This window comes from Gorilla gorilla, chromosome 2 (assembly GCF_029281585.2).
Source record: "Gorilla gorilla gorilla isolate KB3781 chromosome 2, NHGRI_mGorGor1-v2.1_pri, whole genome shotgun sequence".
NCBI lineage: Eukaryota > Metazoa > Chordata > Mammalia > Primates > Hominidae > Gorilla > Gorilla gorilla.
Genome location: NC_086017.1, coordinates 118,689,064 through 118,708,726, shown reverse-complemented (window position 1 = coordinate 118,708,726; position 19,663 = coordinate 118,689,064). Strand labels below are relative to the sequence as shown.

The window sequence follows — 19,663 nt, the reverse complement described above, 5'->3', positions numbered from 1 at the left end:
AACCCTAAGTCTCCCTTCTTTTTCTAAATTTACAAATTGTGTTTTTGTTTGTTTGCTTTAACACATCCATGCTTTTTCTCTCTTTATGCCAGGGTCTTTGTACTTCCTGCAGAAGATAAACGAGCTACTCTACCGCCAACAGTGAAAGATGCGTTGGCCTGTGATAAACCTGATTCCTTGGGTCAGAAACAGATTTCAGATGGCTCGTCCTGATTCCAGGCTAATTAGTTATATCCTTTGAGAAGCCTCCTGGCTCCCTCAGGCAAAGGAACAACTCCCTCCACGGCATTCCTAAAGCACTGAAAGCAGTATTATTTTATATTGCAATGATCACATTTCTTGTCCTCCCAACAGACTGTGATTTTGTTGAGGGCAGAAATAAGATCTTTCCCCGCTATCTCCCACATGAACATGACCTCTCCCCCAGTTTTCAGTGGGCTCAGTAGATGTTTGCTGAGTGAAGGGATAAATGAATCTGTGTGAGAATGAAGATACACCACCTCTCAAAATAGATTCCTCCTTCTCAGATTATTTTTTCAGTCCCTAATCAATGTAGTACTAGCAAACCTGCTATGAAATGGGTGTCCCAATAGTGACAACGTTTGTAAGTCATTTTTTTCTAAACCTGAAACACCGAAGTGGTTTAGTCAAACACCCCAAGTCACAACTGCCTCCTTTTAAACTACATCAGGACTTTCTGATGAGCATACTTATAAATATATTATTTCATATCTCAAATAAAGCCAGAGCACCTGTGTAAAATGTGATGGCTGTCCTCCAGAGAGATTAATTTCTTTTTATTTTCATTTAGGTACCATGTTTACCAATTTTTTTTTTGTATATGAGCCATTTCGGGAAAAGAACAAGTTTACCAGTGATTTGTTTTTTCCTTTCAAAGTAGAAAAATAAAGCCTTTGTTGAGGCCCAAAGGAGGAAAATGCCATATATTTTTTTTCTTAGTTTACCTACTCTATTAAACAGAAAATTGTCATTGAGAAAATTAGCATGGCTTTTTAGCCGCTCAGCTGTTCCTCTTTGGTGATATTTGAGTAGACACTCGGAGGAGGCTAATTTTTTGTTGACTTAATAGACTTTATTCTTTAGAGTGCTTTTAGATTTACAGAAAAATTGAGCAGAGAGGACAGAGAATACCCACATACCCCTCCTTTTTTCCAACTCTCTCCCACCTCCCCCCACCAACTTTCCCTATCATTAACATCTTGCATTAGTGTGGAACATGTGTCTTACAGTTGGTGACCTAATTTTGATACATTATTATTCACTAAAGTCTACAGTTTACATGAGAGTTAACTTTTTGTGTCACACACTGTGTGTGCTTTTCTTCTGTTTTTGTTTTTCTTTTGAGACAGAGTCACTCTATTGCCAGGCCAGAGTGCTGTGGCGCGATCTTGGCTCACCGCAACCTCTGACTCCTGGGTTCAAGCGATTTGTACCTCAGCCTCCGGAGTACCTGGGATTACAGGTGTGCACCACCATGCCCACCTAATTTTTTTGTATTTTTAGTACAGAAGGGGTTTCACCATGTTGGCCAGGCTGGTCTTGAACTCCTGGCCTCAAGTAATCTGCCTGCCGTGGCCTCCCAAATTGCTGGGATTATAGGCGTGAACCACCATGGCTGGCCTGTGTGGGTTTTTTTTTGGCAAATGTATAATGTTATGTATCCACCATCATAGTATCATACAGAATAGTTTTTCTGCTCTAAAAATCCACTGTCCTTCACCTATTTACCCCTCCCTGAACCCGAACCCCTGGCAAATACCAATGCTTTTACCATCTGTATAGTTTTGCTATTCCCAGAATATCATATACAGTAGTTGAATGCATGCAGTATGCAGCCTTTTCAGATTGGCTTCTTTCACCTAGTAATCTGCATTTAAATTCCTCCATGTCTTTTTGTGTCTTGATAGCTCATATAATATTCAATTATCTGGATGTATCACTGTTTCTTCATTCACCTCTTGAAAGATATCTTGTTTGCTTATAGTTTTGACAATTATGATAAAAGCTGCCATAAGCATTCATGCACAGATTTTTGTGTGTGTGTGTGGACATAAGTTTCCGTTCACTTGGCTAAATATCTAGGGACATTTGCTGGATTGTATGGTAGGACTATGTTTAGCTTTGTAAGAAACAACCAAATTGTTCCAAAGTGGCCGTAGTGTTTGGCATTCCCACTAGCAATGAATGAGAGTTCCAGTTGTTTTACATCCTCTCCAGCATTTGATATCATCAGTGTATGGGATTTGGGCCATTCTAATAGGGACATAGTGGTATCTCATTGTTGTGGTAACTTACAAGTCCCTAATGACATATGATGTGGAGTATCTTTTCATATGCTTACTTACTGTCTGTAGATTCTCATTCCTGAGGTGTCTATTCAGATCTTTTGCCCACCTTTTAATTGGATTGTTTCCTAATTGTTGAGTTTTAAGACTTCTTTGTACATGTGGGGTACGAGTGCTATATCAGATATGTGTTTTGCGCATATTTCTTTTTCCCAGTCTATGGCTTCTCTTTTCATTATCTTAAAGCTTTTTAATTTTTTAACCATTATATTCTTATATAGCATTTTAGAGTTCACACAATTTGTTCAAATGTAATATAGCATCCCCAAATGACCCCTGGAGCTAGATGTTATTATGGCCACATTAGAGATATGTTGGCACTGCACTAGTTAGGTGCTGCAGAGCTGTACAAACCAGCTCCCTCCTCCCAGCCTGACTGATTCCTGGGGAATTTATGTTTGTTGCTTGTCCTGGGCTGTGGGTTTGTATTAACGAAGATTCTGATTTTCAGAGTGTCCAGTCCTCCCACCCACATCACTTACATGAGGCTGATGCTCTCCAGCCAGTGCTTAGCCGCCATCCTGGAGTGCTTGTGGTCCCGCCCCCACTGGGGGCAGATACCTTGAGCCAAGAAATTTAAAAATTTTTTTTCGGAGTCCAAGGTGATTGTCCTGGAAACTCTTTCTCCTCCTTTGGCAGAAACAAAACAAACAATACCAAAGAAAAAAAAATGAAACCCTATGAACTTGTGTCTGGAGTTGGTTCCTTCCAGTGGGTTTGTGGTCTTGCTGACTTCAAGAACTGAGCCCTGGACCTTTTTGGTGAGTATTACAGCTCTTAAAGATGGCAGGGACCCAAAGAGTGAGCAGCAGCAAGATTTATTGTGAAGAGCAAAGGAACAAAGCTTCCACAGCATGGAAGGGGACCCGAGCGGGTTGCCGCTGCTGGCTGGGGTGGCCAGCTTTTATTCTCTTATTTGTCCCCTCTCATGTCCTGTTTCTGTCCTATCAGAATGCCCTTTTCTCAATCCTCCCGATTGGTTACGTTTAGAACCTGCTAATTGGTCCATTTTACAGAGCGCTGATTGTTCTATTTTACAGAGCACTGATTGATCAATTTTACAGAGCATTGATTGGTGCATTGTACAAACCTCTTGCTAGCTACAAAGCACTGATTGGTGTGTTTTTACAGAGTGCTGATTGCTGCATTTTACAATCCCCTTGTAAGACAGAAAAGTTCTCCAAGTCCCCACTCGACCCAGGAAGTCCAGCTGGCTTCACCTCTCAAACTGACATACTGCATTTTGGATCAGTTGTGAACACGTTTATTAGGGGCTGCTGATCACCACCTTCAGAGTCTCAGGAGGAGGGTAACACCCCCTGAGATTCATGAACCACTGGGAAGTTGAATAGGCTTCTTCAGTGTGAGTATTACTAATGTAGCAAGAAATTATGATGACGATGCACTATGGATAATCCTAATGACATCTTCCATGCACAACCTTCACCTACTTGGATCCACCAACCTAAAGCAGCACTGGGGTCTCTGAGCTTTGCATCTTTCCAGAGTCTAGAGATTTGTCTTCTAGTTTTTGCTGAATTAAATAAAAACAGAATTAACAACACACAGACTTTCACGGACTGGTTAATGGTGTGGGTGATGTCAATAAGTATTTGGCAGCATCTGCTGAGGATAATCTGAGAGGAACAATCAGGAATTGACAGCCCTTCTTTTAAAGCAAAATTGCCTGGTTCTGGTGATATCAGTCGTTATTGGCTTCCCTGCCTGCAAAAATGTCACACAGTAATTCCAATAGAGTTGTTTATACAAGTGGAAAAATCTGACTCCTTGATAACATGTTTCAGTTGCAAACCACTCTAATGACACTCAATGGTTTTCTAGTAAGAGAGAAATTTCCTCCAAACTCAAGAAGTTATCTGGGAACAGTGCCCTTCTTCAGTCAGGTTATTTATGTTCATTGGGCTAATGGTTTTTGTCCAGTAATACATTTAAATTGCTTTCCATTTTACTGTTATGCTTCACTATCACATTTCAGAATGTCGCTTCTCTTCCTCTGTGCAGCCGGCAATTTTTCTCAAGTATGCAATGAGAGCATTGTCCTTTCGAAGTCATTTGAAATAGACCTGGTCTCGGCCATCTCAGGGAGAATATTCTCTGGCTGATAATCATAGCCAAGTGGAATGTACAAATGAAGTGAAGCTGCCTAGCAGTTCCTTTCTCTCTGGTTTCCTGGAGGCCTTGTTGCAGGGTGACAGTGCACCTATTGATCTGGGAAGAAGCCAGACATTCAGCCTCTGATGATACCTAAGAAATAGTTCGCCAGCTCTGATATAAGAAGTACAAGGGGGTTGAGAGGAGACACTGTCTTCAAATGATTTACAAACTGAGTCACACATATCTGGCATGGATAAAGAAAAGAAGGTTCTGTAGAAGTGAACACAGTTAGGTTTATACAACCTTACAGAAGCAATTGCTCAGTAAAGCCAGCAGCTTATGAGCAACAGAGGGGATAAACCCATATCCTTTATTTTGAATTTTTTTTTTCTTTTTTAGAGATAGGATCTTGCTTTGTCACCCAGGCTGGAGTGCAGTGGCAGGATCATGGCTCACTGCAGCCTCGAACTCCAGGGCTCAAGCAATCCTCCTGCTTCAACTTCCCAAGTAACCCGAACTACAGGCACACACAACCACATCTGGCTAATTTTTTAAAATTTCTGTAGAGATGACATCTCACTTTGTTGTCCAGACAGGTCTCGAATCCCTAGCCTCAAGTGATGCTCTAGCCTCAGCCTCCCAAAGCACTAGGATTATAGTCTTGAGCCACCACACCCAGCCTAAAACCCATAAATGGAAAAGGTAGATCAGGCTGTTGAGTGACTCGGAAGCACATATAATTCTATGTAAACATCTGGAGTAATTAGTGCAACACAAGTGCTAAAAAAAAAAAAAAGCTGTATTTAAAAAAAAGCAGAGGCAAAGGGGTAGGACAAGTGCCCATTTCTTAGCTTTTGAGTGCTGGCAACACAAGGTCATTGTGTACATGACAATGGACCACCTTTGTGCCTGATGCTCAAACTCGGAAATGTGTATGTATATTGTACGTTTAGAAGGTAAAATTAAGAAAAGCTAATATGAGTTTAACATTCGAATGAAAAAGTTTTAACCTCAAAATAAAATTGACTAGGAAAAGAAATGAGGTACTAGGAAGTGTGAATAGTGCTGCTCATCTGCAGCAGTGTAATCCTGGAAACTCTGGCTCTGTTCCAGAACTTGGAGAATTATGACAGCAGACAGTGCTCCTCAGCAGGGCAAGGTGAACTGTCGGGGAAAAACTGTTCTCTGCTGAGTGACTGGAGTATCTTTCAGCATCCCGCCTGCTGTGGAATTTTGCCACTTGGTTGGTTCTGCCTTCCTTTTGAATGTGGGTGAAGCCCTGCTATTCCCCGGAAAATATTATTCATCAGTTAATTTATGACTTGCTTCATCTTGCCACCACTAATTACTGATGTTGCTGCTCTCTGCAGTAGGCTCAAAAGCTGAGACGGATTCTATCTAAAATAGATCTTTGGCTGAGGAGCAGGCAGTGGTGGTGGCAGGCTAGAATGTCACACAAAGGCAACTCGGAAAAGGAAAAGCGTACACCTGGACCAGAAAACTATTTGTGTTTTAAAAGGAGACATATGGGCAGGGTATGGTGGCTCACGCCTGTAATCCCAGCACTTTGGGAGGCCTAGGTGGGGGCAGATCACGAGGTCAAGAGATCGAGACTATCCTGGCCAACATGGTGAAACCCCGTTTCTACTAAAAATACAAAAACCAGCTGGGCGTGGTGGCACGCGCCTGTAGTCCCAGCTATCAGGAGGCTGAGGCTGGAGAATCGCTTGAACCCGGGAATTGGAGGTTGCAGTGAGCCGAGATCACGCCACTGCACTCCAGCCTGGCAACAGAGCAAGACTCCATCTCAAAAAAATAAAAAATTAAAAATAAATAAAAAATAAAAATAAAAGAAGACATATGGAATATTGGATGTGTGGGCAGGGGAGTGAAAGAGGAAGCCAAAAAAGTAATTTACATGGATAAATGCCCATATGTAAAAGAAAATATCTTGGTCTGATTCCAATTTCAGTGTCCCAAAGAGGAAGGTAGCATACTTATTAGAGTCAACCCCTATGCACTATGGTTAGAATTTTAGGTGCCATATCGGGTGGGCATGTGGAGGTGTCGGAAGACAAGCATCCTGCCTGTTGGTCAGCCAGTACTCTGTACACATTAGGTGCTTAGGAAATGTTGCTCCATATGTCACCAACTCACTTAAAGTCAGATCTTTGGGAAGTGGGGAGAGGAAGTTCAAATTAAACCTTTGGCAACACAGATTTTATTGACTGAATCTTCAGGGGCTGCAGACAGGTGCCTGATGAACTTTAAATTAAACTCTAAATTTCTAAAACTTTGCTGCATACATACATAAATTACAGTGCAGCTTGCATACCTAAGAGAGACGGTTTTGCTTTTTTAAAAGATGTTTTCAGAGTTAGAAGAAAGAATTCCTTTACCAATTCCAGAAAAGGGGATTTTGATTTGGTCACATGAAGGTGAATGTTTAAAAAGTAGAAACAAAACCTTCCCTACTCCCAAAGGAAAAGTAATCCCAGGGAGTCCTGTAAGAATAGGTACCTTCTGTAGTAAAGTCCTTTTTTAAGGATAAGGATTAGCAAGGGCTCACGTGCCCAATTTAGACCCCAAACGAAGTGGGGGCAGCACTCATCAAAAATGAGAATCCTTTATAGCAGCTCCTTTTTGTTCCAGGAATCCTCCTAGAGCAAAGGATTTCTTGAGTCATTCCCTCAGCCATAAAAACCTTACAGCTATTCTCAGTGAAGAAAAAAGTAAAAAAGAAAGGGAAATTAAAATAGCTGTGGTGGGCATGGGGTGCCATCCCTGTAGAAAAATTCAACGACTGAAAAAAATTAGATTTCAGCAGCATGTGAGAGCTGGAACTAAGGTGAGGAAAGAAGGGTATGGCAAAGGGAGAAGGAAAAGAGTTGGGGGAATCACACTATCTGGTGACAGAACCACCTCCTTCCTGGGCCAAATGTTTGAGCTGTACTTTCTGACCTTACGTTTCCAAATATTCTTAGGCTATGTCAAGGCTGTAGCTGGTGCACAACCCAGCCCCACAGTGACATCAGTCCTGGAACCAGCCTGGCTGAGATGCTCCCTATCCTAAGCCACTCAGAAAGGAAAGGTACACAGCATGATGGATCGCCCCCAAAGACTTTGATCACATATTTGTCAGTCTTGGAGCTCTGTGGCCTAGTCTCAGCAGTTCCTTTTGTCCTTGCGCTAAGATCTTTTCTGTGAGAAAAAGTTTTAAAAATAAAATTTTAAAGAACAGTAACACATACCCATTTTTTTTCTTGATGTCTTCAAAATGCAGATTATCGAGTTTCCCATGAGCTCATATGTCATTTTCCCCTGACAGGCTTTGATCCCCAGCTTCATCTGTACTGCATTTCAACAGACACTGTCTCTAACCCCTGCTAGACTGTCTTCTTGGTACTTGCACACAGTAGACATCCAATGCAGATTTGCTGAATGGATTGTTGTTATGGGTGCATGATATGAGCTGTGGGTAACAGAAAACTCTTCTGAAGTCAAAGCATGGGAGATGAAATAATTTTCCATGGGCTTTGAAACAGAGTAATGGAATGAAGAACTGTAAGCAATTTTATTCTAACAATACAGTTTTTAACGCAGGTGAGGCTAGCATTCACCTGTTAAATACTTCATATCCTATGTATTAAAAGGTTTAAGGTATTCAAGGATTCATGTGCAGAATATTGCTTTTAAATTTATTTTTAACACACTACCAAATACCCAAGCCAAGATACATGGTATGGGAAAATTGAAAATATTTTATAAAACAATGTCTAAATTTTTCCAGTATTTATCTCAAGGATTATATATTTTGACCTGGGAGAAATTTTTTTATTCTACAAATTCGCTTTTCTATTAAATATATTTGAATACTTCAAAGCATATGGTAAATCATTACCTGTTTTTGTATCTATTATATTTATATAGCTTGTACATATTTTTCAGGGCCTCATATGTTGATTTCTGGAGGATATAAATTTTATCTGAAGTTTAATTGGCCTTTTATAAGCACCATAGATCATGATGCCCAACAGTAGAAAAGATCAGGAAAAAATCATTGTACTTGAGCTTATTTCTTGGACATATTTTCATGCTGGCTTTAAAACCATTCTGACTTCTAAACATAAGATATCCACAACCTATTTTATATAAACTTCCCCTTTCCCCCTTTCATCCTCTATCACCCTTAAGAGACTTTCAATCTCACATTTTTCTCTTCTGACTCTCCTACATACAACCCTGCAACAAAATGACCTTTTGTAAAATTCCACAGGGTACGGAATCTCCAAGTGGAGTGAGCCAAACTATCATTTTATCTCTTCCAGAAAGAGATTTCATTTCATGCTTTAATTTTGGGCCAACTGACCTAGCATTTCAGATTTTTAAAACCTTTGGCAACTTGCCTTCCAGGGCTCATCTAAAATATTCTCTCTACCCCTCCAACAGATTTTCTCTTGCAAGTCTAGGGGAGAAAAAAATGCAGTGGGAATAGTGTGGGAGGGAAAAGTGTAAGGACATGCAGTTGACACAAATCAAGTTTTAGCTGTTGGGCCTTTCATTAGGTCGTCTAGGGAAAAAATAATCATAAACAACCCTCCCCCTCAACCCCTAAAAAAAGTCATCATAAAGAAGGGATCTTTTTGATGAAGTAAGTTAAAAGTCTCTCTCGACACCGTGGATCAAAAAAGGTAAATACAGAGAGAGCAAATCTGAACAGTGTCTTCTAATTCCAAATGACTTTCACTTCAGCACTTCCGTTCTTTGGGTTCATGGGTTCCTTTATGCTTTAGACAACATTTTTGGAATCATGAGGAGAAAATATTTAAAAAATTAAAATCTGTGAGTACCAAAAGATTCACTTTTAAAGCTTCTCTGATAATTTTCTCAGATGAAATGTTTCTGGGATATGCATATCTTCTGGGGTACGTAAAAGGGAAAAAACAGACACAGATAAAACCAGAGTGGGAAAATGTTATTTGTCGAAGCTAGATTATGTGTATATGGGGTTCAAAATACCTCCCTACTTCTGCATACACTGTATTTGAAAATTCCTATAATTTCAAAAAGGTAAAAAGGTTTATGATAAATTGATTCATAATTTTATCTTTAGTATAAATCCTTTTAAAATATGTATGGAATGGAGTCAGTAGTATGTTTTAGCTGACTATTGATTAGAATCACTTAATTTTTCCTTGCAATAGGTTTTATGTTCTATTCAAAAGGATGGGTGCAATTGTGTAATACACACAGGACCATAAAACTACACTTATGTATATCCTGTCACTTTTTTCCTAACAGAATTTTAATCTTTGGTATGGACCCCATGTTCTCTCTCTCTCTCCCTCACACACACACAATCCTATTCTCAGCAATGGAAAGGAGGTGTGCTGGAATATCTCGTATAATTCATTAGACAGGCTAATTTTATAGAAAAATCTTACATAGTGCTATATATAAAAGTTATGAGTTAATGGGTGCAAATTTTTACCTATTCTGAGTTTTCCATACCATCAAATCTCCTGCAACAGCTTATCTCTACAGCATCAAAGTTTATCTTGAATAGTTACACTCATCATCTTTTGAATGTACTTAAAAAAATGCTAACCTTAGAGTTGGAATTAAAACAATACAATCAAAAATTACCATTTAATGGGCATTTATGCTACAGGCCCTATGACAATACTTTCATATATACTCTCTTTTCTTCACCACAGCAATGGTATGAGGAGGTATCATCACTATCAATAAATCTGAATCAGGGAGGTTAAAAAAAACCCAATGGTACATGGGTAGAAGAACTGTCTGAATACAAAGTCTATTTGTTGATAATTATACTGTGCGCATGCATGCGTATAGTTTCCAAAGGATTAAAAAAAAAAAAAAAACTTAGGAACATTGTATTCACCAAATCTGAGGTGTGAGTTTATACTTAGGTAACACTCTTAATGAAATCGCTTCCACAGTTTTGTCCCAGTTCAGGGAAAGATGGTGTGTTCTGATCACTAGTCCCAGAAGCGCACCCCAGAGGCGTACTGAAGCATATCCTCTTCTTCTATTGGGCTGATCATCACTCTACACTTCTGGGAAAAGCAACCAAGGCTGTCCAGACAATGGCAAATCACAGGCAAACACAGTTCAGGGGGACACATCATTCGATGTTCTAAAATAGTTGAAATATCTTACTTTTATTAGTATTTTTCCTACTGTTTTTAGTGAAAATGGTACATTAAAGGCACATACTCTATGGCCAGTAGTGTGAACATAAAGAAATATATTTGAATAATATCTTTAAAATATTTCAAAGTTTTATTAAATATTTTTATTCAGTTTTAAGATCACAGTTAAAGTACTTTAGCATGTTATACACATGACTTACATGTGCAATTTTTAGAAATATCAAATTAGGTATAAGATTTTGAAGAAAGAAATTATATAAATGTGTATATTGACTTTTACTACACATACATCTAAGAAAGCAATAATTCTGTTGTACCATTAAGTGGAAATCATTTATTACATGGCATGTTTACACCAACTCTAAAGAGAACCAAGCCAATTTCTGAAAGCAAAAAAAAAAAAAATGAGCGATTCAGTCATGCTGAAACTGTCAACAGACTTTAGACCTGGTGGTCAAATGAAGCTGTGGTTAATTTATGACATGTGAGTAAGCAATTCAAACCTACGAGAAGAGTTTATAATCTGGGATGTGGAGTCTCAGGTGATTTTATTCTTTTTTCTGACAAATTCCTGAGAGCAAGAGACTTGTTTAGTGCTAATGAAATGGAGAAAACGTTGCTGAGCCAGTTGCTGAGCTCCAGATCGCAAACCTTCCCTACCCCCCGTTCCACGGCTCTTAGAGCTGAGGCACTCATGTGAGGAGTCAGGGGACATGAGCCCACCCCTCTGGTGGGCCACAGAGCGAAATCAGTGTTAATGCATGAAACATGCATGTCTCTATGATTTAGGTTAGAGCTTGTGAGGTAAGATTTGCATTGTGGGTGGAAGAGTTTTGAGGCATTGAATTAGATCCTTGTTACTCAGTAACCAGCTCTGGCCCAAGTTATCAGGAAATCTTTGGAGGGAGTAGTAATGTTCACAATAACTAGTTCTGTGCATAAAAATCGATTTAAGCGCATGATCAGTTTTGAACACTGACTGCAAAAAGAAAACAGCAGCCATATAATTTTTAACCACAAGGTTTCCTCTCTCAATTTAACAGTATGAATCATACCACCATAGATCAAATTTGGCCAGAAGAGGAACCTTTTTTTAAAAAAAAAAAAAAAAAAAGATGCACATTTATATATTTGAAGGAAGGGTAGCACATACAGATGGGGATTATGAGGGAGTCAAATACATTTGTCTTTTTATTCACGCTTGTTGCTTCTTTGTTCTGAAATATAAGGAAGATAAGGTCCTCAGTGAAATGAACAAAGTTGTTTAATATAGAGTATAATAAACTTAGCTATCACTTCCAAAAGAAAGTAAAGCAGTCCATCAAACCCTGAATACTTCGCCAGACACATCTGGTAAGATGAACTGAACAACAGCTTCTTTTAAAATTGTAAGTATGCTGTTAGTCAATCTAAATAAGATAATTTTTAAAAATCCAAAAACTCAAAACAAAATCCAAATCTAGTTCTTTGGGAATGCTTGTATAAACAAAAGCAACATCTAATTAACAATTAGTATACTTTTTATAAGGTGCAAAATAAGGAGCTATTTGGGAAAGCTAAGTTTTAATTTCTACCTAGCAGTCACTCTGAATACTTTATAGGTCAAATGTAACAACAGCATTTGCTTCTACTGCCCATTTTCAGCAATACATTGTTCTCTCTGGAGGAGGCAGTTTGTGAAGTCAAAACACTGCAGTGGAAAATAGTGGCACTGAAGGTAGAAGCAAAAAAAGACAAACTTTTGAAACAGGACCTACTGAAATTAACTTTTAAAGCCGAGGTAGCCCATTAGGATTGGCCTTATATGAGGGCTCTGTGGAGCAGTGCAATTGAAGGTGAATCTCCTCAACAGCATCACACCCCGCAACATCCCCTTTACAAATGATGGCTCCAGGCCTCCTGCAATTTCCTTCCTTTTCCCAGACGAAGTGGTGGGTGCTTCTCCTTTGCTGTATGGAATGCCATCCTCCAGCCTCCAGCTGCTCGTCTTCAGAACACTTACGATTCATACAGTAGTTTAGCAGGCAGCATGGTCCCACTGCTTCACATTAACGTCAAATGCCAAACTTGGAACAGAGCTTTTTGGTATTTTCCCTCCCCTCCCCACCTTATAAACAAAACATGGCATTCAGTTTTCAGCTTACTCCTGTTCTGTAGCAATTTGTAATTAGCTTGTGACTTTACATAGGTGCAAACATTTCCATACATTGAGCCAAAGACTGCAGAGTGCAAACAAAATTTTATCTGACTTACAGTAGCATCTGACTTAATAAGAAAACAAAAGGATTTGAACACATTGGATTCTAAATAACCAGACCAGTTCAGATGCTCCTTTTTGTTCATAGTGTTCCATCATTATTTTGTTTCTCCAGCAATTTTAGTGGCAGGAAGTAGAATCACAATGATAACGTGGGAATTATTTTAACATGGCTTTGGGACATGGCATCGGTAGAAAGCTCATCTGACAGAATTAAATAAATATATTTCTGATATTTGTGGGAAAAAGACTATCGGAATTACAAAAGTAGAATTTACCTTTTAAAAGGGGTTTTAATGAATTAACAGTTTTGATCTAAAATCTGGGAACTAACCTAATTTGGGGACAAGAACCTGTATTTCCAATGTGGCTGTGGGACATTTTTCTTTTTCCTGATCTCATATACAGTACCCAAACAAATAAAAACTTTAAGGATGTCTTACAGTATTTTTTCTTTCACTCAGCTTCTTACAGCTGCAGCTTCAGTTACTATAATATACTCTACACACTTCAAAATTACATAGGAAATACCCAGAATAACTAAATAAATAAAAGGCTAAAGAAAACTGGAACAGTACTGCGTCTCCATCTGAGACGCAATCTTCTACTTCCAGCATCGCAGAGAAGGGCTAGGACAATTTTTTTTCCAAAAGATTTATATACAGGCTTGAATCCAGAAATTAAGGTTAAAAGCATAAATATTGATAATTTCAACTAAATTCAGAATGGTTTCAGAAAGATATGATACAACAATTTAGAATAAAACAAAGCAGAAGAGCATCATATTTTGGTTTGCTTGAGATATATATAAGGTGCAACAACTTTTTCTCTTGAGGATGCTGTGGGACAAATGTTAGTGTAGATGGTATCTGCTGGCAGATTAAAGTACACACTATAGCAATATGATTTTCCAAAATAAAAAAGAATGAGAGAAATGAAATGAAAATGATAACAAGGGGTGGGGTGGAGAGCACTAATATTGGTCTGAAATATTTGTGCTAACGAATGTTGTTACCTGAAAATAACAACACTCCTCTCCAGCAGATTCAGGGCATGAGAAGCACAATTATTGAAATCAAGACTTTACTCAGAGAATCGACAAGGTGAGTCTAAGGAACTATAAAGCTTTGCAGGATTTCTGCTACTCTCAGTGCCTAACCGCTTAAAAATTAAGCATTTCTACAAAAAGGTTTGTTTTAAAGTATCTGAAAACAGTCATCTCCAGTAAGTTGCCCTCCCACCCCCAACCCTGCCTAAGGGAAAAGCCACTGAGGTTTAGGAAAAGCAGATCAAGTAAGATATTAATCACATAGAAAAAAGTAATCTTTTGTTTTGCTTTTTTTTTTAAAAAAAGGTCCCATGAATATACAGCAATCTCGTAAGGAACTCTAGTGAAATGTAATCGGAGGACTGAAGGAGGGTGCTCTGGCAAAAATAGATCTATTCTAACGTGTTCTATAGAATAACAAGTTAGTACCATTGTCAAGGTGCATGTTCCGCACCATACAATTTTTGTTGTTGGTTTTTTGTTTTGGATTTTAGCTAATTATAATCTTCAAATCACTGCTAGCGAGTGGTCCAAAACTCCAACAGCCACCAACATCGGGACCCAGCAATTTCAAACATTCACTTTTTGTTTTGAAATTTAGAAAATATTAATAAAACAGCATCATAGTAAAAATATTATGCTAAAGTCTGGAACTGCTCACTTGATTTATTCCTACATGAATGGGGTTAAGCTGTAACGTTTGATTAACCTTTTACTAATGCCTTCTTCCTCCATCCCCACCAGGAATATGCATTTTTGAGTACATCATTCCGATGCTTTGCTACCCTCTTTACCTGCTTTGGAAAAAAAAACAAGAAGAAAAACCTCTATTTTTTTTTTCAATCCTGTTAGTATGTTGTACATATTTTCCAGCACCGGAACTGAAGTAATATCTACAACCATGAGAAGCTAAACCTAGTATGAATAGAGTCATTTTTTGTATGGCTATTATGTCAAATTACAATTAGAAAAAAATCATTACAATTCAGTCAAGTATAAATAAGAAAGCTAGATAAAACCATGTAAACTGTCACCATTTAGAGATCTAATTCAAAAGCTTCAAACTCGAACTAGCACTGTCAAAATTCCGCCAGTTTGAAAACCATTAAAAATTATTGCTGGAATCCAATAATTAAAATTTGGTAGTTTGTGCTGTGACACAAGAGTGGGGAAATACTTTGTGCTATAGAACAAATACCCTGTAAAATCTGTAGCCTCAGACTAATTTTGATTTATCACTTTGCATCTGTTGCTAGGAAACAAGACACTGTGAATGTCAGGTGGTTAAGTCAATATGTTGAATGTTCTAAGCCAGTTAATCCACCTGGCGCTGGCATATGTATGGTTGGTTTTATGTTCAAAAGCAACAAAACACAAAAAGGAAACAGAGACTTGCAGGTGGATCTATGACTGAGAGTCCCACTCTGGTCAGGCATACCTCCCTCATCACTGACTCAGTACCTCCTAAACAACACAAACTCAAAATGGCTCTAAAAACCTGCAGTGCCAATCAGGCTGTGCATAGCAATTGCAACCCGTCCAGTCAATCTGTGATGGATGTAAAAGGTCTGTAGCTCCAAGTCCACATGAAGTGAGTGTCTTCAATGTGTTTAGAATAGTGAAGTAATACTAAGGTCACTTCTGAATAATATTTTTGTCTTTTTTTTTGTTTGTATGAACAATCCATTGGTCACTTAGACCCCTGTGTAAAAATAAAAGAATCCTCAAGGCATGAAAACACCAGTAATCTGTAATCTGCAGGACTCTTCCCCTGTCTGGGAAAATATTTGCCACAATTTGCCTCAAGCAAATTCTTCTTGGTCACTCAAGGCTAAGAAAAAAATTCAGATTGTAAGAGTTGTAATTTTCTCTCTCTCTCTCTTTTTTTTTTTTGCCAGCAAACTACCATTCTGGTGGCAAATATAAAAGTGCAGAATATATGGACCACGAGGCCGAGCATACACCACTAACAATGGTACATCTGCCTGCCCAGGCTGCTTGGGAGTCTCTGGAACAGGCTTTTTAATATTTATTCTACAATATAAATGTAGGTATAACCTATTATATAAACCATCTTAAACTTAAATCTCCATGTACAAAAAAGACTAAGAATATCTAATAATAACTAGTGCAGTGCGTCAGTTTTTGTTTTTTTTTTTGTTTTGTTTTGAAAGAATAACTAGGTAATATATGAAACTAGTTTCACACTCTCTGGTTGGTAAAAGAGATGCTGGATGAGCTACAGTAAAGGCAGCCTTTTACCAAGTTACCACCTATTACCATCAAAAGCCTTCAATAGAAAGCAAAGCTCCAGGATCATTCTGTTTCTGCTCAATATCAGACAGATAACCTTACCCTCAAAGATTCTGGGTTCTGAGAGAACAAACTGGCCCAGGATGCTAACTTCTGCTTCAAGTGAATCTGGGCCGTGTGGGGCAACAAGCACTTGTTTGCAGTCTATATTTTCCACCACTTGGACTCACTAGCATCCCTCGGTAAAGACAAGGCTAGGGTAGTAGGTAAAGCACAATGTTTTACAATGAAAGGGCGCTTCACTGGTCAGCGCAGGAAATAAGTACAGGAGCCTGTGGCATTTCTTTTGGCTGTCCATCATGGGTGAGTGGAGTTGACCTCTGACCTCTGTAAAATAAAAGGAAGAAAAAGTCACTTATTCAGCATATGTTATTAGAGACAGGAGAGGACGATGAATAACAAGTGTGTTCCAATATCTTGTTTAACAGTTACTGCTGTTACTTATATCATTTAATGAAAACTGTTTTTGCTTTAGAGTTTTTTCTCTTCTGTCCCCTTCCTTATTCTTTTTTTCCCCTTCCTCCTTCCCATTCAGTCTCCCTTCCTAAGATTTCATATCTGAATTCCCCTCATACAACTCAACAGCATACCCTCTGGCCTCAAACAACTAACCACTTCCATTTTGAAGAGATGAAATTTTAAGTACCAACAGATTTGGGGCAACTCTTTAAGAAGTGGGAAAATTTCAATCAAGGACCGGGGTTCTTGGACAATAATTTTCCTGTTGATCTATTGGTATTAAAAATGGCACACTCCTTTTCTTGACTTGCCTGAAGGGAAAGTTCTATAGTAATTGGTAACCTTCAGGTAATTTAGTGATAATAAAAGCAATGACTCTGGAAGAGAAACAGAGACGGACTGTGACTCCAAAAAAAAAAAAAGAATGAAGAAACAATAAAACCCTCTGAACTCACATGCACATGGACAGAGAGTGTTTAGAGGAAGAAAACAAGCACTGATGCTGGATTTTAGATTTTAACAAAATCTACCCTAGTTGGGTGAAAATCAATACACATGGAGGGAGAACTCCAGACAGGACTAGAAAATTCATGGAAATTTCCATCATTTGGATAGAACCTATGCCAAACATAGCTGATTTTTCATTCAGCTTTTGTATAATTAGTAGTAAAAATACAATTTACTTCATGGTTATGAGAAAACTGTCCAAAATTCTTGGTAATTTCTACAGAGCTTCTCATTCTAAAAAGATAGGACTGGGTACTTCCTTGACATTTTCCAACAGGCCTACCAATCCTAGAAAATGCACACTCACTGCTCTGTAACCTACAATGGTCTGTAGTGCATAACATTGTGCTGAAAATACGTGATGTATCAGCAATATTTTCATTGCTGATCGTATCTTTCAAAATCGTATCTTCTTCAGAGTACATAGAACAAAAGGAGCTATTTCAAGATTTAGCTCGTACCTGCTCTATAACTATACTCAAGTTTCTCTTGATGCACAAAAAAGAAAAATAATGTAGACAAATTGCAACATTTGGGGGTTTCAGAATCAAATGATCACTTAATAGCCCAAGATATTTAGGATTTTAGAAAAGCAAAACATTTTAGAATCAAACCTCTGGATTAAGCTATTCACATGTGGATGTTATAGATACCACCTGTTCAATATGTTCAGCTCTTTGTTCAAGAAAGATGAAATTAAAATGCTACTTTTTACTTTTAAGATATTAAAAGATCCAAAAGAATTTTAATAAGCATTAGAAAAGGAAAAAAAACCAAAAAAGATGAAAAGTGCAATGTAAAAAAAGATGGCAAGAAGGAGAGAGAAATTGGGGTGAAAGTCCAGCTAAATCAATGGAAAAAGGAAAGAAGTCAGAATCACAGTGGGAGAGGACTATGTGCTGCAACTGATGATTCTAGCTCCCAGAGGAAGGGTCAGGTGAGATTCTTCATGATTTTCTCTGACATGACTGAAGCTTTCCTTTGGCAGTACACGAGATAAGGAGTTCAAATCTTGACTTGGGCACAAATTGGCTGTGTGCTCTTGGCAAGTTAATTAACGGTCATTAAAATGGGACTAAAAAGGCCCACTTGGGAGGGCTAATTTAACTTCTAGTAAATAAACTGGTCTCTTAACAAAGGTTTGTTCCAATTCTCTATTTTGTGTATTTTGTAAAACTGTCTAAGTTAGGTTTCTGAACCTAATGTTAGATTTTTTCATGGCATGAGTGCAGGTCGTATATTTCCACCCCTAACTCCATGGGCCACCCTTTATAAACTATGAACCGAGTTGATGCTGAAGTAATGCTTACTTCATTGGTATGCAACCCAGGTTCAATTACAGTGAGCCTACAGGTAGAAGCCTGGTGGGTAGATCTGCTTTAACAGGTAAGGGCTCAAGTTACAGCTAAGACTCTCCAGGGTGATCTGTCCTTCTAGCTATTAAGAACACTAACCATTTATTAGGTTGATGGTAAAATTCTAGTAATCATTACTGTTCTTTCTAATGGAAGGTTAAAAAAAATAAGAAGAATCTTTACTCACATTATTTTTTCTATACCTGTTATCTAACTTAGGCAGTCATACTTCAGAAACTACCTCATTTATTCATTCACCCACTCATTTGTTCATTTATCAATGGTTATAACAGGAACTAAGCAAGCTGGTAACATAGAGAATAAAACCACTGTTTTGCTTTCAAAATATACTGAAAGTAGACAGAAGTATCGACAAATCAATACATCCCAATGTGGTCTGAGAGAGGTGTGAGCATAGCACGCAGCAGCAACAAGAAACACACAGCCTAGGGCATCAGGAGGACTGAGAGAAGAGGACCGGGGACTAGGGTGAGGAGAAGGAGAGCAGTTCACCTGATCAGAGGATGTACAAGGCAAGAGCTTGGCGTATCTGGAAAGGGGTTAAGTGATTCCACATAACTGCAGGGTAGGGAGTGTGGAGGGCAGGGACAATGAGATTGGAAAGGTCTGCTGTGGCTTTCTGCTGATGCAAATTGGGAACCATGGAGGGCTGGTTAACAGAGCAACGGTGTGACCACACTTAGAACACAGGCAGCAGCCAAGTTGCTTATGTGCTAGCCTTTTCCTACCGTTGAATTATTATCCCTCTCTCAATTCTTAGATTTCCTCTCATTTCCACAATTCACAGGGACACTTAATAACATTCAGGCAGATATTTTAAGTTCTCACTGCACGTGTATGTGCTTGTCCTCTATCCTTGACTGCACAACTCCACGAATGGAGAAGTATCTGTGCATTGTCTCCCTCAGAGACCTCAGTGAATTTTAACAATGTCTGTGAGCATTCACTTGCTATTAGGAACTTGCAATGTACACATAAAAAGGAATTTGACTTCTTGGAAATATCTAGAGGCTATTTGTGAGGAAGTACTCAAACTGTAATAC

The 19,663-nt window shown here is 38.5% G+C and overlaps 1 protein-coding gene across 39 annotated transcripts in view; it reads right to left on the bottom strand.

The window, feature by feature from the left end:
* Window positions 1-10,771: 10,771 nt before the first annotated feature.
* BBX (BBX high mobility group box domain containing) overlaps window positions 10,772-19,663 on the bottom strand; it is a 288,309-nt gene continuing 279,417 nt past the window's right edge. For all 39 annotated transcript variants that reach the window (XM_055383523.1, XM_031009315.3, XM_004036013.4 and 36 more), the window contains one exon: window positions 10,772-16,605. In XM_055383523.1, coding sequence (XP_055239498.1) covers window positions 16,518-16,605 — 88 coding nt within the window. In that variant the 3' untranslated portion in view covers window positions 10,772-16,517. The remainder of the gene's footprint in view (window positions 16,606-19,663) is intronic.